General features: G+C 40.4%; 1 protein-coding gene across 1 annotated transcript in view; it reads right to left on the bottom strand.

Moving 5' to 3' along the window:
- LOC111863163 overlaps positions 1 to 25493 on the bottom strand; it is a 41956-nt gene that overhangs the window by 14713 nt on the left and 1750 nt on the right. The window contains exon 2 of the mRNA XM_023849215.2: positions 7231 to 7487. Coding sequence (XP_023704983.1) covers positions 7231 to 7372 — 142 coding nt within the window. The 5' untranslated portion in view covers positions 7373 to 7487. The remainder of the gene's footprint in view (positions 1 to 7230; positions 7488 to 25493) is intronic.

The following is a 25493-nucleotide window of genomic DNA, read 5'->3' as shown; positions in this document are numbered from 1 at the left end:
TAATATTTGTGTATATCTATGTACTCGTGCTAACTTTGTAATTGGCCACTGTGCTGTTAAGTTTGCACATAAATAAACATGAATTGAATTGAATTGAATTATTATCATTTATTTGCTTATTTGTTTACTTTTCTTCATTACTGTGTTTTCCCAAGTACTTGCCTATGATTTGTCTTTGACTTATAATGTGTTTGTCTATAATGTAATTACTTTCATTTTAAACTGTGCTCTGTCTGTAATTGGCCTTGCGGCTGTTGACTGGGCACATAAATAATAAAGAACTGAATTATTATTATTATTATTATTATTATTATTATTAAATTTAGTTGAATGATAATGAAATTATTATTACTGTCATAATTATCAGCTATTTGTTTGTTTACTTTTACTTTAATTCATTATTATTTCTTCAAAGTACTTACCTGTAATTTGTATTTGACTTTTAATAAGTTTGTCTATAATGTAATTCATTCATCTGCGCTGTGCTGTGTCTGTAATTGGCCTAGCGGCTGTTAACTCGGCACATTAATAATAAAGAACTGAATTGAATTGAATTATCATTACGATAATGATGGCATTGACAAGTGGGTGGCAGATATGAGGTCAGGTTGTGATGATGGCAAGTTGTGTGGCTGTGATATCGGCCAGAACAACGATAATGGCATAACTGTTGGAGCAGATGTTCACATGGAAATGTGGCTTCTAATGATCACAGTCCATTAAGAAGTCTAAGGGTCATAACAACAGCATTTCCAATTCTGTACACTCCGATAGGCAGGAGGGGACTCCAGCTCTGACGTGAATTCTATATTCCGTTGGACACGGCTCAAAACGACAAGTGTTACTAGACATTAAGTTCCATGATATCAGCGGAAGACGAAACTGACTTTACTATTTGCAAACTGACATGACTTTTGTGTAAGTATTCAATAAATAAACAGCAAGAGCGCGATAGATTTCTTGTGTAATTAGCAATGTCATAAAATATTTATTAACATGCACATACACCGCTGTCCAAAAAGTATCCGACTTTATGTTTTGCCGCCGTAAGTAATGGCCAAAGGGGTGGGGAAATCTGCATAATGAGGAGCTTCATAACTTGTACTCTTCTCCAAATATAATTAGAATGATCAAGTCAGGGAGGATGAGATGCGTAGGATAGGTAGCACGAATGGGGAGAGGAGGAATGCATATAGGATATTGGTGAGAAAGCCGGAAGGAGACCACTGAGAAGACCAAGACATAGGTTGGTGGACAATATTAAAATGGATCTTAGAGAGATAGCATGGGATGGTATGGTTTGGATTGATCTGGTTCAGGATAGGGACAATGGGAGAGCTCTTGTGAACATGGCAATGGACCTTCAGGTTCCATAAAACGCTGGAAAGTTCTTGAGTGGCTGCACAATTGGCAGCTTCCCAAGAAGTGCTCAGGTCCATGAATGAGTGAGTAGGTTATCTTGGATTACTTTTCAAATTGGCGAGACCAAGTTCGCTCACAGGTCAAGCGGCGGGAGAGTTTCAATTGAACTCATCTTGTTAGGTATTAAACTGAATCTGACTCGTAAATGATGAAGCTGACATATATCAAAATTGACATGAATGTTCTCAAATTTAAGGATTGCTAAATATTGAACCGACGATTTATCATGACGCGCGATGGTGAATCTAATATTTTTATTAGAAACATCAAAGCTTTCGTCTGTGAAAACTTCCAAATTTAATGATTGCTCGGATAAAGTTCGAAGATAAATATTTTGTGGGAAAATAAATATCGCTCAGTCTGCTATTTAATGACGCTCTTCACTCGCATATTAGTCTATCGCAAACAAACAAAACAATCTCACTGGTCTGTAGTGCGCAAGCGAACTATACACACCGAGCGACCGCCGCTTGCCGTTGAAGTTAATGCAAATTTTTGCGGATGTAGGGAGTCACGTGGTCAACACAACTGATATCCACGGCCGTTAATTTCGATTTTATAGTATTTCTTTGAAATAGCTCCTCAATTATCCACACGAAGCTGAGTGGACCCAGTTCCAGACCCACTACTTCTCAGAAAATCTGGTAGCGCCGGGAATCAAACCCGGGATCTCTGGATCTGTAGCCAGGAACTCTGGCCACTAGACCACAGAGATCACCACTAGATCACAGATATTTAAACTCGAATGCAGTGGCATTGCGAATTCGAGAGATTAAAGGAGGAGGTGGCCATGACAAATTTAAATTGTGATTATAAGATTCAAGTGGGACTGGTGAAAACTACAGAAAGCTTTATCATGTAGTATGTCTCATATTCAACCGAAAATCAAAACGTGTACATCTTAAATTGTAAGCTACCTCATTCGGTGTTAGAAAGGGGCACACATCCGAACAGATTAATGTAGACTGACTTTGATAATGACGTGAAGATACCATTGCAGTATCATTTCGATGGGCACTTTCTGTATCCGTGACTTTATCACGTGACTTGAACCTCGTATTTCGGTAAGTGCAGTCATTAGCCAGAAGTAGTTAGTATAAACACATAGACAAACGGATCAGTTTCAAATAGTCCCCTCTACGTGACAGTGTATGCCAAAAAATTAATGAATTCCAGTATCGTCCAAGCACTCAGTAGCATACCTCGAAGTGACCCCGCATAACGAATAAATTACTCATCTTTCTTTTGTTAACATACAAAATGCAAATAAGAAAATTTTGAAACGAATCATCCGTAACATAGAATAAATTAACTATTTTAATTATCACCGTATTTTGACCGAACAAGCTAGTTCTAGCAGTAACGTTTTGACTGGCCGCGTCATAGTTCAAGCGGTTAGTCGCTGGCATCCCACCGCGGCTGCCCGGGTTCAAACCCTGTTCTGGTCAAGTGGGATTTGTGGTGGACAAAGTGGCGCTGTGGTATGTTTTCTCCGAGTACTTCGGTTTCCCTTGCCAATCTTCATTCCACAAAGTTCTCCATCATCATACCCGGGGCAGGTACAATAGGCCAATCAGTGGCCGCCGTGTCGAGTGGACTCAACTGGATTCCACCCTCTACAATGCGAATTTAAAAAAAAAATACATGCTGGTGCATATTTGAAAATTTTGTTAATCTTTAAACCAATAAAGTGATTCTATGAGGATATAAACGTCCCTAACACCAGTATGAAGTTCCATACCAGTTGAAGTCCCACCTTTCGAAAGATCTTCCTCTAAGAAAGCGTATAAAATCAGTTAATGGCTAAGTGATCATGCCTGTACGTGTATTTCTGTCCATCCCATTAAATGTTTAATGTCCCACAAAATTCTTTATAGCTTTCAGTATATAATGCATGGGTATACACTGAAGATTACTGGAAGAATTTGATTTTGATCCAATATACACACTAATTAAAACGAAGCTCGTTTCGAGAATGTCAAAAATTCTCAAACCAGATCCACACGGTTACTCTCGGCAATAATAGATCCCGAACAGAACTCCTTTAACAACGACCAATATGATGATAATTATCATCATATTGGTCGTTGCAGATTATAATCTGCATACAAGCATACAACCAGACCGCTCGTGGAAACCACATACTGCCCTTGTATAAACACAGTAAAATTCTGTAAAATTCTACCTTCTGGAATATAACGCCGTGTAGTCCGTTGAAAATCAACCGATGTTTTAGAGGAATATTCCGTCTCCATCTTCAGGGTCGACCATGAATTTTATAATTAAAATACTTCTAACAACCCATTATATGAGTATAAATTATCGTAATATTCATAGTTTAATAAAAGACTTCAATAATGAACATCACAACTCATTGTAAAAAAATTATACAATACATCAAATGTAAATATTTGTCATTGCAGAGAAGTATGAATCGTGCTAAAGTAAAACTAAATTATCTGATGATGGCCAGAAGGCCGAAACGTGTACTAAATATTTAGAGTAGTTTACTTATATAAAAAGTTAAGTTGACGGAAGCCAATACGCATACAATTATGATTCTCAAAAACTCCTTTATAATATAAAATTACGCAAAGATAAAAATAAGCTAAATTTGTCCCTATACTTAACTAACTAAGCACTACGCCATGAAGGCGTGTCGGGGCGTGGATGTGAATTTCATGAACAACTGCGAAATCATTGTCTGTTCACTGAAGAAACCAAATAATGAATCTGGTAGGATAACATTCTCAGAGAATATTCGTGTTTTGTCACAAAGTTAATAGAAAGTCCGTCGAGTGTAACAATTTGTAGGTCACTTCTTTATCACTTCTGCCTTACATGTTTCGGTTTGACACAACCATCATCAGATGCACTTGCTATAATTATGAAAACACTGTCGCTGTTTTTGATGTTCACAATTATGTTTGTCGTGTGGACGCTGCTACGATATGTTGACGTGTAAAAGCACAAAACATGCTAAGATAGTTGAGTACACTCTCAAGTTCTCACTTTTCATCCAAAACTATTTTTAAGTTAAAACGCTAAAATGTTAAAATATTTGATATAAAATGCTGAACTCCTCCTTGTTAATTCATCCCGAAGATGGGAGACGTCAGCTTGAGGTTGTATGGCTTATGGTTTGATATGTTCCTGTGTGCTGTGTGCTGTGTGCTGTGTGCTGTGTGCTGCCTCTGATGATGGTTGTGTCAAACCGAAACATGTAAGGCAGAAACAATAATAAAAAGTGACCTACAAATTGTTACACTCGACGGACTCTCTATTAACTTTGTGATTGATAGTGTAACGGACCAAAATGAAATAATTCAAAATTCGTGTTTTGTATTTGGGGAAATACGAAAAGTTTCTAGCCTGTGGCATACTACTGACTATAATTAAACAATAATACTAATAAATCTCAAGGAGTAAGCTCCTTCTACTTGAGAACTGGTGCCATCAACAGGCCAAGAAGATCTCCGCCTTTTACACTGCACGAACACCACGTGACCATATCCTGATTCCAGTTAGTCTACACCACACATTTGCATCTTACATCATTTCATCTGCTAGAAGTTTGCGTCGACTCGCATGGAAATAAAATCTGTAGAAGTAGAAATTTTTCGTCTCGAAGTCAAGGAACGTTATAGATTTTTTCTTTATTGCTAGTGGGGTGGGACTAAGTCCTTTGTACTGCGGCCACTGCTGGCCTATTGTACCAGCCCCAGATGATAGGTGAGGGTGATTGTGGAGCAATTGGTGGAATGAAGATTGGCAGGGGAAACCGAAGTACTCGGAGAAAACCTGCCCCAGCGCTACTTTGTCCACCACAAATCTCACTTGACCACACCCGGGATCGAACCCGAGCCGCCGCGGTGGGAAGCCAGCGACTAACCGCTTGAGCTATGGCGGGGCCAGCGTTATAGATTAACTCTGAATGCCTAAACCCAAACGTTGATGATATATTATAATTCCATTATTGCCGCTCATTGCGAGACTTAATAACAATTTATCAATCTTCGAATCTAAGAACAGCGCTAGTCATCACGAGAGGAATATACATGTTTCATAAAAGTATGAAAAACTACATGTACATATGAAGCCTGACATTACTGACACATTCTGTCAGCCATAAGAAGCGGCCTCCGTAGTCTAGGGGTAACGTTCCCACCTCATGACTTAAGGTACGCGGGTTCAAACCCGGCGGAGGTCGTGGAATTTTTAAGGGCGGAAAATTTCAGGGAACAAGTCCTCCGGGAGGGACTTTAAGCCGTGGGTCCCGCGTCGTAGATTTACGGAACGTAAAAGAACCTCATGTCTCTAGGAGACCTCTGAGCTAAATTAGGCAAAACGTTACCCGCCCAAGTAGTTTCCAATGCCTCCGGTAGATGGGGAAGTATTAGGTACCGCTGCAACAGGAGGGCAAACCCAGCTGACAGAAAGGGACTAACTATCAGATACCACTTCCAGTAGAGGGTCGAAACCTCGCTGGCAGAAAGGGGCTGATAGCGAGCACCAGTACCGGTAGGGTATGGAGAAATTAAAAAGGGGACGTACAATAGACTATTAGTCGCGGTGCATGGGGAAACCCACCCCCTCAATACTGGATAACTGGATTCTAATACAGAACAGATTAGCTGTGTTAGGCTATACACGCTTCATTTCCTTACTCCCTACTTCAGGGAAACTGACTCATATATTTTAAGGATGTTATTCAAAGTGCATTTGTATGGTGAAATGTCTAAAGTTTCGGACATTTCTTATGAAGATAAGTTCGAGTTCGTTACTCTAAGAATGTTATTGCAAAGTAAACACGATCTGAAACTCCAACGCTATTCTTTTCCTGAAACAAATTTAAATATAACTAATTAACTAAATTACAAATTGGAAAGTGTGTTAAGTTCTTGGTTTCCTCTCAGATTGAAATGTTACTGTTACGTCGAGAACTAAATTAACTTGTAAGATTTGAGGCTTTCACGGCGGTGACTATGAAAAAAGCAGTCTTCTGGGATTTGGCACCGTGTATATGTGGTGTTAACCGACGTTTCGGAGGAACGTATCGCCTCCATCTTCAGGGTAGAAGAAAAAATATAAGACTGTGCAGACAGTCTGCTTTTACCGGTTCTCACGGTCTCTTCGCTTGCAGATTTCTTATATTTTTTCTTCTACCCTGAAGATGGAGGCGATACGTTCCTCCGAAACGTCGGTTAATACCACATATACACGGTGCCAAATCCCAGAAGACTGCTTTCTAAATTAACTTGACTGCAAAGATGCCAAAATTTGAATCGAAGAATTATCATAAATTTCATACTGGAATAAATATATTCTATAAACTTGCGAAACATACAGCATATATTTGGCTCCAGTAATATAAATAATTACTATTACAAAATAGTTTCATTTGTCAATCTTTAAAAGGTCTCGAAAAATGTTGATCCTAACTTCTGAAAGATATTCTGTGATTCTTCTGATGAACAAAACAAAGCAATCTGCTATGTTTCTCCAGTAATACGTAACAAACTGACTTTCACTAAACATGGTACAGAGCAATGTTTGTGTTGGACAAGTGGCCAACTAATTTTATTATTTCAAACCGGTGGCCTGGCAAAATTCCTCCTTTCGTCCTCTCCCCACTAGGCTTGTTGCCACGAACACCCTTACCGAACTCGATAGTCATACAGTCACTAATATTAAGTAATCAACGATTCCAGAAGAATGCTATAAGCATTCAGCTGAAATATTCTGTAAACATCAGTAAACAGAGACAGTTCTCTTAGCTTTGTATGTAAGTTTGATCAAGCAACTCACATTGTGTGACATCTGCAACAGGGTCTTCGACAGCCGAGCCCCTCGACGCTCGCTGCTGGAAATGCGAAGGGAAGCAGTTGACGGCGTGTCCACAGACACGGCCCATGCTCTCTGATGTGGGCAGACACACTACTGTCCCCATGGCAACGAACACTGCAGCGTGCGAGGTCGCGTACACGCTTTGCTGGTGTTCGTAGCCTAGCAGAGACAAAAGTAGTCCAGTGGAAGCAGTTCCATCGGCTGGAGGACTGTGGGTGCTGTGCAAATAGAAAAGCATACAGTGCATTATAAATTGGGATGCTCGTCTGAAAAGACTGCTTTATAATACTGCATTTGAATCATTCTCGTAACTTTACACTTTTGTGCAGGGTGTTACTTACGAAAGAGTCAGCTCTCAAACAATACCAACTACTGTCTCTAGTCAAGAAATCTGTACTGTGAAGTGACTGGCTTCATAAGATTGGGTGCCTACTAATTTGGCTCAAGCTGTAAAGCTCCTGGCTTGTGTTCGGAAGATAGTGGGTTCGAATCTCGGCCGGGATATCGACTATTCTCACTATATTTTTATTGTTTTCATGAATCCCTACATGCAAACACCGAGATGTCTCAATTATGCCACGATTGTTCTTTCCACATCTTTACAATTCTTTATACTTTGACATTCTATCACTGAACACTGCGATGCCAACAACAAAAAACTCCGTGACTTGAGTCCGCAAGCGAACTATACCGACCGAGCGACCGCCGCTTGTCGGCGAAGTTAGTACCAACTTTAGCGGACAGAGGGTTTCGGGTCGGCGCAACGAATCCTCACGGGCGTTAATCTCGGCTTTTTAGACCGGAGCCGCTATTTCCTCGAAATAGCTCCTCAATTATCCTCACGAGGCTGAGTGGACCCCGTTACAGACCCACTACTTTTAAGAAAATCTGGTAGCGCCGGGAATCAAACCCGGACCTCTGGATCTGTAGGCAGGAACTGTGACTACTAGACCACAGAGGGGGGTGACTGCGATGCTAATAGGGTCGTTAAATAAGCATAAAAAAAAAACCTCCGTGATTTCAGTCATAAGCATACGGAGAGCAAACATTGCTAGAATATAAAACGAACTTACTGAAACTATAAACAAGAAGCTGAATCCTAACTACTGTTTTATACAAAACCACTGTACCATGAAGTCACGTGATCTAACCTGACCACCCCATCTGCTTTGCCAACTATTGTACAAGCGCATCAGCTTGTTTATTTAATTTCCAGACCTCGTATGCTATAACTTGGACTCCGGTCCGCCCTCAGCTTTGCAAGTGTGGCTCGAAGAGCAGAGATAAACATGCATGTCACAACTTCAAAAATTTGAATACAACTATCCTATTTTCCGGACATAATCCATTGTCCTGTTATTATTTAAAACACAGTCCTATCTTTATTTAAAAATTTATTTATCCATGTTCTGTTCTTATTTAAATATTTTTAAGGCAGCGCCATAGCTCAAGCGGTTAGTCACTGGCTTCCCACCGCTGCGGCCCGGGTTTGATCCCGGGTATGGTAAAGTTCCCCCTCGTTGGTGTCTCCACCTTATCGTGGTGAGGGGGTACTGGTACTAGCTACTGGCAGGGCCTCCCTTGCTGGACAGGTCAAAGGGTAGGCATCAGACGAAGAGAGACACCAAAAACTGATGCCGGAAGCAGCGTCATCAGCAGCGACTTGAAGCACAGAGCAAATGATGCTCNCAGGCGTGACCAGAGTGGTTTGAACGGCTGTTGTACTGCGATGTGGAAAGCAAATGGAAAAACTACCACATTATCACTTTTCCTGGATAGTCTCTTTCCAAAAACAGAAGATCGCATTAAGTGGAGGAACTGTTTTGGAAGAGACTGTGGACCTGTCGTCTGACAGATTACTGATGAATGAATGAATGGTAAAGTTGGATTTGTGGTGGACAAAGTGGCGCTGGGGCGGGTTTTCTCCGAGTACTTCGGTTTCCCGTGCCAATCTTAATTTAACCAAATTCTCCATCATCATACTCACCCGGGGCAGGCTACAATACGCCAATCAGTGGCCGCCGTGCCGAGTAGACCTAGTTGGACTCAACCAGTCCAACTCCAACCCAGTTGGACTAAGTGAATTAAAAAAATTAAATATTTTTAAATAAAAACAGGACGACGGATAATGTCCAGAAACACAGTAGCTGTATTAATATACCATCGTCATAAACTTTTAGATCTTATTGAAATTGTAATCTGCTTATGAAACGAGATTTTTAAGTAAAGAGACTATATACAGAGGGGAATTGTAAAGAAATTACCTCTACAGACAACTCAATAATGAACAATCTGATATCGGATGGTTTACGGAAGAATTCAAGCGAAACGGAACCAGTAACAGACTTCAGTCTAGAACGGAAATGAATGTATCTAACAATATGACACAAATGGAGACCTACAATTAACATTGACATGTCAGGATTAATCAGGAAGAACAAGAAGAAATAAGAATAATTTTCATATTTATGACGTGATTTTATACATATTGAAGCTCGTGTATCCTTACCTTGTTTTCTTCATCTTGGGTGGAAGTATGACTATACTAAGAGACGATTTCCCGATGTAGCTCAGTACAAATGTTTTATATAAGGTTTGTTTATATTAATAACCAATTGACCCTATTACTATATTATAGCGAACAGGGATAGCGCAGTTGGCATAGCGAGTGGCTGTGGAATGGATGGCATAGGGATCGGAGTTCGAGTCCCGGTAGGGTCCAGCTTTTTCTCCTCTTCATGTGTCCAGACCAGCTCTGGGCTCCACCCAGCCTCCTATCCAATGGGTACCGGGGACTCTTCCCCCTGGGGCAAAGCCACCTCACTTCAAACTAATACCGAGCGACCGCTGCTTGTCGGCGAAATTAGTGCCAACTTTAGCGGATAGAGAGTGTCACGTGGTCAGCGCAACGAATCCCCACGGCCGTTAATCTCGGTTTTCTAGACCGGAGCCGCTATGAGGCTGAGTGCACCCCGTTCCAGACCCACTACTTCTCAGAAAATCTGATAGAGCCGGGAATCGAACCCGGACCTCTGGGTCTGTAGCCAGGAACTCTGACCACTAGACCACACAGGCGGCCCAGTTGGTCCGCAAGCACACTTAAATTAAATTAAAAAGTGTCCAAACAAATTAAAATTAAATAAGCAAGTAAAAATTATTGAAATAAAGTGGATACTGAAAACACCAAGCTTTCTAATTTCCATGAACATTTCAATGACCAGGAAAGAATCCGGGATTTCCAGGGTATGAAGGTGTGCCTTCACTGTCACTGACTTCAGAGGAGGGACCGCGCCGATAATTGGTAGCTGAAGAAAGACTGAAGCAGACTGCTTTTACCGGTTCTCACGGTCTCTTCGCTTGCGGATTTCTTATATGTTTTCTTCTACCCTGAAGATGGAGGCGATACGTTCCTCCGAAACGTCGGTTAACACCACATATACACGGTGCCAAATCCCAGAAAACTGCTTTCTTCATATCTTATCGTCCTTGATTTCATTACCATGTAATAATTTGTGAAAAGCAAGAACTTTGATGTTCTTTACTACGTAATTTTTTCCACCTCCTATTTCTTAGGTCCAAATATTCTCTCAGCATTTTCTACTCAAACAAACGTGTGTTCTTTCCTTAAGACAAAATACCAAGTTTCACATTAATATAGAATTAATGTTTTCTTAAATATTTGAGTTCTCAGTTTTCCAGGAGTGTTCGCTTGACTGTCGTAGCGTATGGACCGGCTGCTCATGCTAGTGAAATCGCTGCGATAAGAAGTGACTGTAAACAAACCCGTCCAAGTTCATAAGTGAATTGGATAACTTGGTAAGTAAACAAACCAAGTGTATAAAACCAAATTCAAAACTATAAAATGTTTCCAGTAGGTAACGGACAAACGTATTATAATAATGCAACGAGCCAACAAAACATGCAACAAGCACCTAATCAACAGTGGACATCAGTACCAAACAATCAGGCATTCCCAATCCAGCCAACAATGCAATATCACGGACAACCACAACCCGACAAGTCCTACTACATACCAAACAGCCATTACAATCAACCAAATGAGTGCATCCAACAACCTGTTCAAGTAACAAATTACCCACAGCAAATAAATCATATGTTATCGACCAGTGAAGAAGAAATAGAAGAAGACGGTGAAACCTCAACTCAACCACCAAATAAAATAAACTGGCAGGTACAGAGAAATAAAAGACGAAAAACAAACGCGACAAATCAACACAATACCATGGAGGTTGGTGAACTACCAACAAGAAATAGATATCAAGTACTCACCAATAACATTCAAGACGAATCTGGAGAAAACGCCGGCACCACAAGTGAAACAATCCCCAAACCTCACGCAAAACCTCCCCCGATATTTGTGTACGATGTAATAAACTATCCAAAGATGGTAGAACAACTAAAAGAAATTGCTGAGGTAGAGCACTATAGTACGAAATCTCTAGCAAACAATGTTGTAAAAATAAATTGCAACACGCCAGAAGTATACCGACGAATGATAACATATATGAAAGAACGCAACATAATGTACCACTCCTATCAAATAAAAGAAGACCGTGCATACAGAGTCGTCATAAAATATTTACACCCAACGGTCCAGACAGCAGACATTGCCACTGAATTATTGCAACACGGACACAAGGTAAGAAACATCATTAATGCACGTCATCACAGAACTAAGGAAAGTCTAAATATCTTCTTTGTTGATCTGGAGCCAAGTGATAATAATAAGGAAGTGTACAATATAGACCGACTTCAAAACAAACTTATTCGCATAGAACCACCCAGAAAATTCAATACTGTAATACAGTGCACTAGGTGCCAGTTATATGGACACTCGAAGACATATTGTAACAGACCATTCCTATGTGTCAAATGTGGAGGAGCTCATAACTCAACTACGTGCAAAAAAAGTAACAATACACCAGCAAAATGTGGATTATGTGGAGGATCGCATCCTGCAAATTATAAGGGATGCGACTATTATCGAAACATAAAGAGAAGCAATAAAGTGATCACAAATAAGCCAATAAATCAACAAAAGGTTCATACCCCAATGATAGACTGGAATGAATTTCCTCCTATGCCAATTATTCCCAGTGGACAATCAACCAACACTCACCTAAACAAAAGAAGCTACGCCGAAGTTACCAAAAACGACTCAAGATACAATAATACCCAGCCAGCTTCAATAGAAAATAACCAACTAACTCTAATGAGATTCCTAGATGAATTTAAACAAATGTTTAATCAATTAATTCAACAAAACAGTACAGTTTTGAACATGCTAACCGCACTGATAAACAAGCTCAAATAAGGCATACAAGCCTAAGAATAGCATTATGGAATGCTAATGGACTCAGTCAGCACAGGGATGAGATAATATTATTCCTTAAAATAAACTCTATAGACATACTTCTAATAAGTGAATCACACTTCACCGCAGAAAGTTACATAAAAATTCCCCAATACAATACATACAGTACCAATCATCCGGATGGCACTGCTCACGGAGGTACCGCTATCATTGTCAGCCAATCAATCGACCACTATCAGCTCCCGAAATTTGAAGAAAACTTCCTTCAGGCCACATCAATAAAAGTAAGGACATTGCCTTATGACATAACAATTTCAGCTGCATATTGTCCCCCTCGGCATAACAACAAAAAAGAAGACTATCAATCATTCTTCTCCACCCTGGGAAATAAATTTATCGCCGGAGGCGACTATAACAGCAAGCATGTACTTTGGGGATCCCGATTAACAACAACTAAAGGAAGAGAACTAGCAAAATTGATGCAAGAAGAAAACTATTATTATATGTCTACTGGCACACCAACTTACTGGCCCACTGATCCACAGAAGACACCGGACTTGCTAGACTTCTTCGTTACTAAAGGACTATCCTCCACATATGCTGACGTAACTCCAAGCTTTGAACTCTCATCAGACCATACTCCTGTAATAGCTACCATCAGCTCCTCAGTAATCCATAAACAACCTACTCCTAAACTACACAACAATAAAACAAACTGGGATACATATAGAGAAATAATAGATAACAATATAAATCTAAGTATAAAGATAAAGACTCCAGAGGATTTAAATACAACACTACAAACTCTAATAGATACTCTACAAAAGGCTGCCAGACGTTCTACACCACAGCAAATCACTAAAAAATTACTAATAATATCCCAGTAGAAATCAAACAGATTCTAAAAGAAAAACGGAAAGCAAGAAATACTTGGCACAGAACACACGCGCCAGCTGACAAAACCAAATACAATCAATTAAGTAATAAACTCAAAAACAAATAAAAGAAATGAGGGAAGCAACATTTGAAGACTATGTAACGAACCTTAGCCGATTTGATCATTCCGTATGGAAACCTATCAAAAATCTAAAGAGACCCAAGGATACCTCACCTCCAGTAAGAGCAACAACACCTGTGATAGGTCCATGGGCAAGAAGCAATAAAGAAAAAGCTGAGCTGTTTGCGGAACACTACTCAAATACTTTCAAACCTCACAACAATGATCCAAACGACCTATCAGAGGAAGAAGAGTCAACGTTTACTGAAGAACATCGGACACTGAAGCTAACTACTCCTAAAGAAATCAGCGGAATTGTTAAGTCATTAAGCTTGAGAAAGTCACCAGGTCCAGACCAAATAACTGCAAAGATGCTGAAAGAGTTACCAAAAAAGGGATTTGTGTTGCTGACATACAAGTACATATTCAATGGCATACTAAGGATGAGCTACTGGCCTATAGCCTTAAAACCCTCTCAGATAATCACAATAATTAAACCTGGGAAGGATCCTTCGGACATAGCTTCGTACCGACCTATAAGCCTAACATCAATAATATCTAAGGTATTCGAAAAAATCATACTTCGCAGAATTAAGGATGACCTAACAACAAATACATGGATACCTCAACACCAATTCGGCTTTCGACCAGGACACACAACTATACAACAAGTGCATAGAATAATCGACGACATCAATAAATCCTTAGAAGCGGGAAATTACTGTACAGCTGCGTTTCTGGACGTAAGCCAAGCGTTTGATAGAGTCTGGCATGACGGCTTGCTATTTAAAATCAGAAAGACTCTTCGACCCCCATACCCCAAACTCTTCAAATCTTGAAGAAACCTAAACCCAGAAGACGACTTTCTTCATTGTCATCGCCGTGAAAACCTCAAAACTTACAAAATCTTCAAATCTTATCTGAACGACCGATATTTCCAAACCAAAGTAGGAAGCGAGACGTCAGAAATTTACCCCATTGAAGCAGGTGTACCTCAAGGTAGCGTGCTGGGTCCGATGCTATACGTACTCTTCACGTCTGACATTCCAACATCAACAAACACCGCTACCGGCACGTTCGCAGGCGACACAGCGATCTTATCAAGCAATAAAAGCCTGGAGCTAGCCACAGTACATCTACAACAACATCTCGATACCCTCCAGGATTAGTTCAAGAAATGGAGAATAAAGATAAATGAAAGCAAGCCTGTTCATATTACCTTTACATTAAGGAAAAAGAAACCAACAGTCGTCCATATAAATAACACCGTTATTCCTAGCAAAGAAGAAGTTAAATACCTCGGAATGCATCTAGACTGCAAAATGACGTGGAAATGCCACATAACACAAAAACGTAAACAAATAGATTTACTGACCAAGCAGATGTCCTGGCTTCTAGGCAGAAGATCAAAACTATCCCTCGAAAACAAAATCCTTATATACAAAACAGTAATTATTCCAATCTGGACTTACGGCATTGAACTCTGGGGATGTGCCAGTAAGTCCAACAGCAATATTATCCAAAGAGCACAATCGAAAATCCTAAGGATGTTAGTCGACGCACCTTGGCATGTGTCAAATGAAACCCTACATCAAGACTTGAAATTAAAATTCGTGAAAGAAATCATCCTGGACAGAAGCCGCCAACACATGAGCAAAATTGAAACCCACGAGAACGAACTATTGCAACCACTCAGGGAGCCAATCAACAATAGAAGATTAAAAAGGAAATGGCCAAATGACCTGATATAAAACAAAACAACTTCTGAAGAGGTAATGTCGATGGACATTTTCCTCGCATGACATGTAATAGTCCTTAGCGAAACCATTAACCTATAGAATGTACGTAATTCTGATTGTTAATAAATAAGTTCCTCCGAAAAAAAAAAAAAGTTTTCCAGGAAATAGGGGGAGATGAAAGGCTGTGCACCGAATGGAAGGAGACAGCGCTACGCGTACTGAACACAGAACAGAGCAGGTCATACTTATGGGATTCTGTTTTAAATACAATATTTGGCTTTGTGCCTTTCATAAACTTCACACCGGGACTCGCAGTGCCGCCACTAAACTGCCAACTTAAGTCATAGCGCCACCTTCTCAGCCTGCCCTTGCAGAGCCCAACTCTAGACTAACTGCTCACTTGGAACTCCGGAACTCGACTGCTGATTCTCAACTGAACTTTTCTTCATAACAATTTTGCATAAACAGAAGAGGAAACATCGTTCCAAATAATTGCTCTATTCTTGTCTGCGTATCTGTAGCCGCAGAATCTTGTTTACCGAGCTGTTGCCTAACAATGGACGTCTCCCCTGGCTCCACTGTCCCGGCCTTCTCCTCATAAATGGTTAAAGGAAACAAGGAAGTGTAGAGAAGTGTGGCACGTGTTTACATTTTCCCAATGTTTCCCCCCCCCCTGTTTTGTGTCTCATTGTCCTTAGCATAAATTCATTGCAGATACAAACTTTATTGCTGCCAAGTCAATCGCTACTATACCACACTAGGACCTGGGGAGCTCAGTCAGTATAGTGACTAGCCTACAGGCTGGTAAACCCAGACATCTGGGTTAGTTTCTCGACAGGGGTAAGAGATTCTCGTCTTCCACACGACGTCAAGACTGGCCCGTATCCAATGGGTACTTGAGGCCTGACATGAAGCTGGCCACTAACCTCCATCTAGTGCCTAGATTCAGAATAAGTTAAACTATCTCTCCACTTCCCGGTACGTCTTCAATGTGTGGTTCTTAATTAAGCGCAGGGACAAACTTAACTTTACAGATATCAAAGTACGGTACTAGAAATGCGTTTTTTTTTTGTATTTCAATACATATTCACCGCATCAAAATTGACTTCAAATAGAAATTTTAAATCTTAATTACATTTATATTTTGTTTCTCTTCTAATATGACAATCTGTTCCTGAGAACGTTAACAAGTCCGACATGAGTTTCATATAAAATTGGGGTTTTCATTCGACCGATTATGAACTTAAGTCAAACTAAGCATACAGGCTTATTTCTTTCAATTGCCCATTTATGCTTTATCACAATTATTGTTTTTATAATATAACCCGCAGACGCATTTCGCCTTATCAGGCATCTTCGGTGCTCTTTATACGTACTGTTTCACAAAAAAATAAAAGAGAACCCAGTTAATAAGCAAACAACGGCCTGCACTGGTTCTATTCTTGTCAATAACAACATACAAGTATACTAACTGAAACTCTGACGAAGCAATGGCACTCGAAGTAACAGATTAAAGTTACTCATCGAAAGATTAGGAACGAATAATCTAACCGCATCCAAAAACTCTTTAGCAGCTGCGGCTGTAGTGCATATTGACGTTAACAGGCAACGACCACGAAATAAACAACTAGAAAACGGCTGTTACTAGGCAAAGACCCATAAACAGCAAGAGCAGAACGGTGTTTTCTGTGTGATACGTGGCGAGATCTTATAAGCAGGACAGTTAGTGGAGAGGATAGCGGCCTCCGTAGTCTAGAGGTAACGTTCCCACCTCATGACTCGTGGTACACGGGTTCAAATACCCGGTGGAGGTCGTCGAATTTTTAAGAGCGAAAAAATTCAGGGAACAAGTCCTCCGGGAGGGACTTTAAGCTGTGTGTCCCGTGTCGTAACTTTACGGCACGTAAAAGAACCTCATATCCCCAAAGGGGATCACTGAGCCAAATTCCAGGACGTTTCCCGCCCAACAATAGTCTCTAAGGCCTCTGATAGATGGGGGAAGCATTATAGACACCACTAAGCAAGTGGCCGAACTCGCTTGCTCGGCGGGACTGATGGTACGCAACATTTATCGGTAGGGTAAAGAGACTGGTAAAATATTATAGAGGGAAGCACAATAGATCAAACTGGTCGCGGTGCATGGGGAAACCCACCCTCTTTAAATAACTAACTAATAACTAACTAGTGGAGAGGATTCGGTTAGTTTTGTCAGTTAGTCGAGAGTTGCTGTAGCTGAGGTCAGGACAGATCGGAAACCCGAAGAAAGGGGGAACGTCCACTGTTGGAAGCCGTTACTAGAAGACTGGTGAAGGCATAGCAGGCTGAGAAGACTTAAATATGTGAATTAATGAAACGGTTATAAATATTTGCATTTACGGATGTGTAAGAGTTAAATAAGGCACAGTAGATCACTGTGGTCGCGGTGAAGGGCCAAGAAGGCCCACCCCTTATACATTCATTATACATTCAAGAGTTAAATAAATCCAAACCCCATCTATAGTACATCAGTACACGTGACAATACATATTTGGGTGTTCTCTGTTGCCGACCAAATGTCCGCGCGGTCTAAGACACGAACTGTCTTCGCCCGCTCAAACACTGCAATCGTTGGTTCGAATCCTTCTTGAGGCATGGGTGTCTGTGTGAGTTTATTCTGTGTGTGTGTGTGTGCTGTCCTGTGTGTGCGGGTAGCGGCCTTGCGACGGGCTGATCTCCGGTCCAAGGAGGTCTGCCGACTGTGTAAAGGAGCAAGAAACTGAAAAGCGGTCAAGGTCCACCAATAAATAAATAGATAGTATTTTCTGTTAGGTTCGCTGTAGGAAACAGGAAGTTGAAAGTATCGTTATTTATATATATTATATCACACCACATTTACAACTGTAATAATTAATTCACTAATTATTATTATTATAAAATAATAATATTTTAACAACTCCACGGATCGGATTGATTTTCTCGTCCCTTCGCTAGGCAAGCCATGAATGTTTCGATTGATTTCGTTAACTGCAAATCCCGGACAATCTGTTCTCTGTGACATCCCATATTCGCGTTATGAATTAGAGTGATGAGACCGTGCTTTGTCAAGGCTCGACATCTCCTTGTGCTGAATGATACACTACATTAAACTGATATAAATTTCCATTTATGCGTAATTCCACACTCCCACGTAATCCCCTGTTCTCTGAGCGTTAGTAGCGGTCGCATAACAATAAGGCAATAGAGCTGAACTGCCGCATGATCGGTACTCATGCACAGCTTTTGCGAATGTTGCGCCGGTGAGTATATCAGCATATCAGGAATATCTGTTTGTACTCATTCGTTATAAGATCTTAAACAGACGGGGCCTGAGAACTCATCTGTTNAAACATTATAATTCTATCTATGGTTCTACAACCCTTTGTTGTGACTTCGCCGCTTTTCAGCTCCTTAATTCTATAAACAGACGGTAGGACTCCTTGGTCTGTGGAGCAGCCCGTCGCAAGGCTTCTACCTATACACAGAAAAACACAAACATAAACGCACACAGACACACATGCCTTGAGTGGGATTCGAACCTACGATACCAGTGATCAAGCGAGCGAAGACGGTTCATGCCCTAGACCGCTGGGATCGGCTAAGGCTGCCGCGCGCAGCTATTAATGCGTGGAAAACTCGTTCGTTTCTTTACCGTGTTTGTGTCCAGCATCGAAGCGCAGCGGCCGCGTGCGGCAACATGGTATCGACTTTAAGAGATAAAGCAACGAACATTGCCTCGCGCGGCAGCCGCGCGCATTCGATACCAGGCTTAAAATGAATGCCCACCGCACCGGTCAACCATCCAACTCTTAATCAAGCCAAAAGTTGCTTAACTTCGGTGATCGGACAATAACCGGTGTCTTCAAGATGGTAGGGCCGTTGGCAACATCAAGGTATAAAAATTCTTAATTTCGTGGAATACTTAAATGGGTGTGAAATTTTGTTTCTCACACTGAAGGGGGAAAGTATATTGAGGGCACTGGAGAATAAAACAACCGTAACACACGTTTCGCTTTCGGAACAAAAAATATTTGTACACAGGTCTCACCACTAGGGATAGTGGCGAAATAAAACAGACTACGATTGTCTCCAGACGTAAATAAGATGGCGTATAAAATATATATTTTTAAAGAAGTTTAGTGCAGACAGAAAAGGGAATTGGAGACTAGTATTTTTTTTATTGCTAGTGGGGTGGGACTAAGTCCTTTGTACTGCGGCCACTTCTGGCCTATTGTACCAGCCCCAGATGATAGGTGAGGGTGATTGTGGAACAATTGGTGGAATGAAGATTGGCAGGGGAAATTGAAGTACTCGGAGAAAACCTACTCCAGCGCCCGGGGAGACTAGTATTAAGACAGATCTTGGGAAACAGGTTTCAAAGGATGGATGATTGGTGAAATTATCTCTTAGGTAGGCAGCACACGGGCATGAGTCAAGACATATAACAGTCAAAACACGATGTCTGCGACATGACGCAAAGAAAGGAGCACAGTTGAAACGAATGAGATTATGAAAACCGCCGCACACCGGTCTGAGTCATGATGCTGACGTCAGCTTCATGATGACGAATCACGAATGAAGCAAGACTGCGTCTTTTGTCTCATGCCTTGATGCTTGTCTTGATGCAGTTGGTGTGCGGCCGTCCTTGTCCAAAAGAGGTACTTGATACAAGCAATGCTGACGTTTCGGATAATATTGCGAGAGTGTTACTTAACGTTTACAGGGTCCCAGTGTCTATCAGATGTCAGATATTTCAATCTTCTGTAATATTCCCTTGCCCCTAATTTGGAAATAAGTGTCTAATTTGCATTTGTTTACAATTTACATGGGTGCAGATTACCAGCACCCATTAACTGCAGAACATATATTGCTTTCAGCGGTGTCAACTAACATTTAAGGAAGAGAATCTACATAAATGTAGAAATATTCAGACTCACTCGTCTAGCTGAACCCTTCTTGAGGAGCCGCCAATTCTGCAGCTACTCAAGAATTTCCCAGCATTTTATGGAACCCGAAGGTTCATTACTGTGTTCACAAGAGCCCCCCACTGGTCCCCATCCTCAGCCAGATCAATCCAATCTATACCATTCCATTCTATCTCTCTAAGATCCATTTTAATATTGTCCACCCACCTACGCCTTGGTCTTCCCAGTGGTCTCTTTCCTTCGGGCTTTCCAATCAATATCCTATATGCATTCCTCTTCTCCCCCATTAGTGCTACATGCCCTGCCCACCTCATCCTCCTTGACTTGATCACTCTAATTATACTTGGAGAAGAGTACAAGTTATGAAGCTCCTCACTGCGCAGTTTTCTCCAACCTCCTGTCACTTCATCTCTCTTCGGTGAAAATATTCTCACCATATTTAGGCTACATATGAAATCTAATATATGAGTATAAGCTATCGTAAGTAAGAAATCAATGAGTATATTCTATTAATTGAAAACTTATAATTCGGTTCAAGTTTCAACGATACTGCGATATTTTAAATTAAATAAATCTTCACTTTATGACACGGCGGGGATCGTGGTATATGGCTCATATATCTGCATTTTGTGGAACAGAGAAAACAACGATGTAACGTTTGATACACGAATAGCAAATTGCTCTCTAATTTTCCACCACATTATCCGTATTTAAATCCATTAAATTATGATTTTCAGAACGAATTTAAACGGTATACAAAACCCAGAAATACTGCAAAACATTGAAAATGTGTTCATCTCATATCACAAGATACCGTCTGATCAGCCATCGACCAGTGGGAAAGGCCAGTTCAAGCAATAATAAGAAAAGGGTCCTATTCAACATCAATTTCATCACAAATGTAATCTAACTGTAAACAAAATTACAACTTTTATAATTTAAAATGGCAACTATTTTTGTGTAACGAATAAGCCTAAGAGAGCATAGCTTTCTGTACTATACTTCATTATGTTCTACACTTCATTATAATCGGAAAGCCAATTTCGCAATTTTAACCGAACTGAACCAATGATCTCTTGACGAGCCATTTTTATTTGCAGCGCCCATTATTAAGTTGTCAGCCGATACTACAATGTTGAAGGAAGTCTTTCACGTCAAAAATTCAATTCTCTTCCACCACTTATTTCAGAATCGTTTGCAGAAGGAACCGGTAGAAACGGAATGGATGGGACTACGTCTCGATCCGACAGCAGCCCCTGTTCTATTTCTCAGACGCTGACCGTCGGTCTGATCAGACGTTTGTAACTCTGGACGCTGAGCTGCTTTTTGTTTGGTCTCCTGCTTTCCAGCTCCAAGCCTTTCAGAACGAGAAAAAGAGCCGTCTTCTCAAACATTCTGTAATATATTGTACATCTACTCCAGGGGAGATTTAATATGCACCTCCTGATATTACGTAAGGTCTAAATTATTATTCGGGGGCAGCGTAGTTGGTTGAGGCACTATGCTAGAAGCCGGAAGGTCGCGGGTTCGAGTCCCGATGCGGTGCATTTTTTTTTTTAATTTACCTAATCCTTCCAACGGCAATATGGCCCTGGGATCTACTCAGCCTCTAAGAGAAATGAGTACTAGGAACTTTGCTGGGGGTAAATGGAAGCCGGCGCGTAAGGCTGACAACCTTACCGCCATCTGTGAGCAGATTGTCTAGATGATGTGGGACCCTTAACGCTTCACAACGCTATGGGCCTTGACGGCCTGTTACAGGGATAACTTTACCTAAATTATTATTTATATATTTCTTCATTTTCCGTCCCTCTTTATTGGCATATACATATTAATTTTTCCTTGTCAGGGCTTTGTGAGAAGTAGAAAAGCAGTAATAAATTATTAAAATATTATCATACAAACTCAGAGTTATATGAAGACTATTTATACACGAACGACAGTTAAATAATGCACTTCTGGGTTATGACTCCGCTTAGTCACTTATGTTGTTACTGACGTTCCCAGAAATATACTCTCTCGATCTTCAGGCAACCCTAAATATTCGTAACTCTCAAAATCTCCAATCTCATGCAACGTATGAAAACATTTACGAGTGGAGCCAAGGCGTCCGTGGGTTAATTCAGAGTAGCGATCTGGTTGTTGCATGTTGATTATTTATTGGCTGTTTATTTTTTAAAACACTTTAATTCTGCATCCTTTAGTTTAATGAGGTAAAATAACTATTCGTAATCTAATGTACATCGTATTTATCTCTTCACCGAAAAACAATTAGGTTAGTTAATCAATTTTTTACGCTTATTATAAATATTTTATATATTACACTTCGTGTTCAATATGGCCTCATCGTTTCGAACAAAATATTGGTCGATTTTAATTTAAAACTGCTAGTTACTTGCTTCTGTACTCTAATTATTAATCCCAGTTCTGAAAGTCTCCTTCCTTTAACGAACTGAACAATGTATACGTACTTAAGTTACTATATTGCTCGATTAGTATACATAAATTATCATGAATTGTTATTACCCAGGGAATATTCCATTTATTTCAGGAAGAATTATCAAAAACCGATGGCGTGTTAGATGCACATTATTATTATTATAGTTATTTATTCACCTAGTGATTATTTACTTTTACAGTCAGATACTGTACACACGATTGGTGTTCAGCGCATATTTTATAAAGCGTAACATTACTAAAATTAGAGTTACTTTTTACCAGGAAAATGTACATGCCAAAATAACAGAGACTTGGAAATTCTCTCGGACTACGAACAGATTGTATTTAACAGATTTAAGGATTTAGGTGTAAACAACTTTTTTAATGCGATTAAATCACCCGAGTTAATTAGCACAATCACATTTTCCCTTCTCACCATAGTCTACTGAGAGCTATACTTTGGCTTGGTCAGATCTAACTTGAATATGATTCTGTTGCTTGGAACTATCTTACTATTACTGAAGCCGATAAACTTGAGTGCATACATAAAAAAAATGAAGTCATTTACAACAATCGATTCTTCAATATATCTAGTATTACTACGATAATTTATCGGAAAAATTATATTTGCTGAAGCAACATATCAGGCGTCGTCACTCTTGTTCTGCATTTACAATAAACGTGACGATAAACGTGACCGCCTCTGTGGTCTAGTGGTCAGAGTTCCTGGCTACAGATCCAGAGGCCCGGGTCCGATTCCCGGCGCTACCAGATTTTCTAAGAAGTAGTGGTTTGGAACGGGGTCCATTCAGCCTCGTGAGGATAACTGAGGAGTTATTTCAAGGAAATAGCAGCTTCGTTATATAGAACTGAGATACCGGCCGTGGGGTTCCGTTGCGCTGACCACGCGACACCTTCTATCCGCTAAAGTTGGCACTAACTTCGCCGACAAGCGGCGGTCGCTAGATCGGTATGGTTCGCTTGCGGACTACAGGCCACGGAGTGGAGCTAAATGTTGTTCCTGTCTCCTATAAGCAGTCGGCATTCCTGTTCGTACTCGTAATACGCAATTTTAGCATGTTCAAAATATTGTATTTCAGCATCATGTTGAAACATTAAAATTACAATTAAACAGCTATGTGTTTCGGCCTTACTTAGCCATCCTCAGGTAACTGCCCATCTGTTAAAATTGCTACACCCAATTAATGCAGTAACATTGGAATATTTTAATTTAAGAATGCAGTGTATCAATTTAATCGAATGAACAGTTGCTGAGGACGGTAAAGTAAGCCTGAAACATGTAGCAGTTTAACTGTAATTTTAACATTATTTTAAATGAACGAGAATTGTGAACAACACTGTATTAAAGATGGAAGTAAATGTATAAATTTTACCATGAGCAGTATCTTGTTGAAATCTGAAATAGGTTCGCAGCTTTGGAAAACTTGGACACTGAGGTGGACGTTAATAAAGCTTAAGAAATTATTAGAGAGATTATGAAAATTTCTGCCAAAGTGAGTCTAGGTTATTATGAACTCAAGAAGCATATGACATGGTTCCGTTAAGGATGCTAAAAATTATTAGACCAAAGAAAGCAGCCCAAATTGCAATGGTTACAGGATCCAAGCGAGTTAAATGAGGATAATCTGAACAATATAAGATGTGAAACCAGCAGGCATTTCAGGAACAAAGAGTGAATATCTGAAAGACAAAATTGATGAGCTTGCAATGAACAGTAAGAACAAGAACATTATGGGCCTGTATAGAGGAACAAATGACTTTAAAAGGGGTTACCAGCCTAGCAGTAACTTAGTGAAGGATGAGAATGGTGATCTGCTTGCAGATTCCCACAACATTTTGAATAGGTGGAAGAATTCGGGTAATGCTTGCTATCATTCAGTTCAGAACCTTTTGTCTTTTCATCTGCAGTCTAAAAACACAAAAATTAAAATATACAAAACTGTAATTTTGCCTATGGTTCTACATGGGTGTGAAACTTGGTCTCTAACATTAAGGGAGGAATATAGACTGAGAGTGTTGGGGAGAATATTTGGGGTGAAGGGAAATAAAGTGACAGGAGGCTGGAGGAAACTGATTAATGAGGAGCTTCATAACTTTTACTCTTCGCCAAGTGTAATTAGAATGATCAAGTCAAGGAGGATGAGGTGGGCAGGACATGTAGCACGAATGAGGGCGAAGAGGAATACATATAGGATATTGGTGGGAAAGCCAGAAGAAAACAGACCACTGGGAAGGCCAAAGCGTAGGTCGGTGGACGATATTACAATGGATCTGAGAGCGATAGAATAGGATGGTATTGATTCGATTGATCTGGCTCAGGATAGGGACCAAGTGGATGGCTCTTATGACCACGGTAATGAACCTTTGTATTAAATATAATGCTGGGAAATTCTTCAGTAGCTGAAGAATTGGCGGCTTCTCAAGAAGGGCTCACCTACATGAATGAGTAAGGAATATTTCAGTCGATATAGCAACTAGGTTAAGGGCTAAACAATTAAGTTACAGGGGTTCGTTTCTGGACAGGGGCAATAGATTTTCTTTTCTCCACAGTATCCGGTCAGGCTATTTGTCCTACCCAGCTTCCTATCCAATGTGTACCTGGAGGCCTACTCCGGACGTAAGCTTCTGGACCGTGAAATAAGCTACGCACCTACATCTAACACCGAGCTTAAAAATGTAAGAAGTTAAATTCTACTCCCCCTCATTAGCCTTCATGACGTAGTATTTACTTAAGCGCAGGAACAGCTTTGTCT

Source organism: Cryptotermes secundus, unplaced genomic scaffold (assembly GCF_002891405.2).
Source record: "Cryptotermes secundus unplaced genomic scaffold, Csec_1.0 scaffold265, whole genome shotgun sequence".
NCBI lineage: Eukaryota > Metazoa > Arthropoda > Insecta > Blattodea > Kalotermitidae > Cryptotermes > Cryptotermes secundus.
The sequence above is the reverse complement of the archived record's forward strand: the minus strand, read 5'-3'. Positions and strand labels throughout refer to the sequence as shown.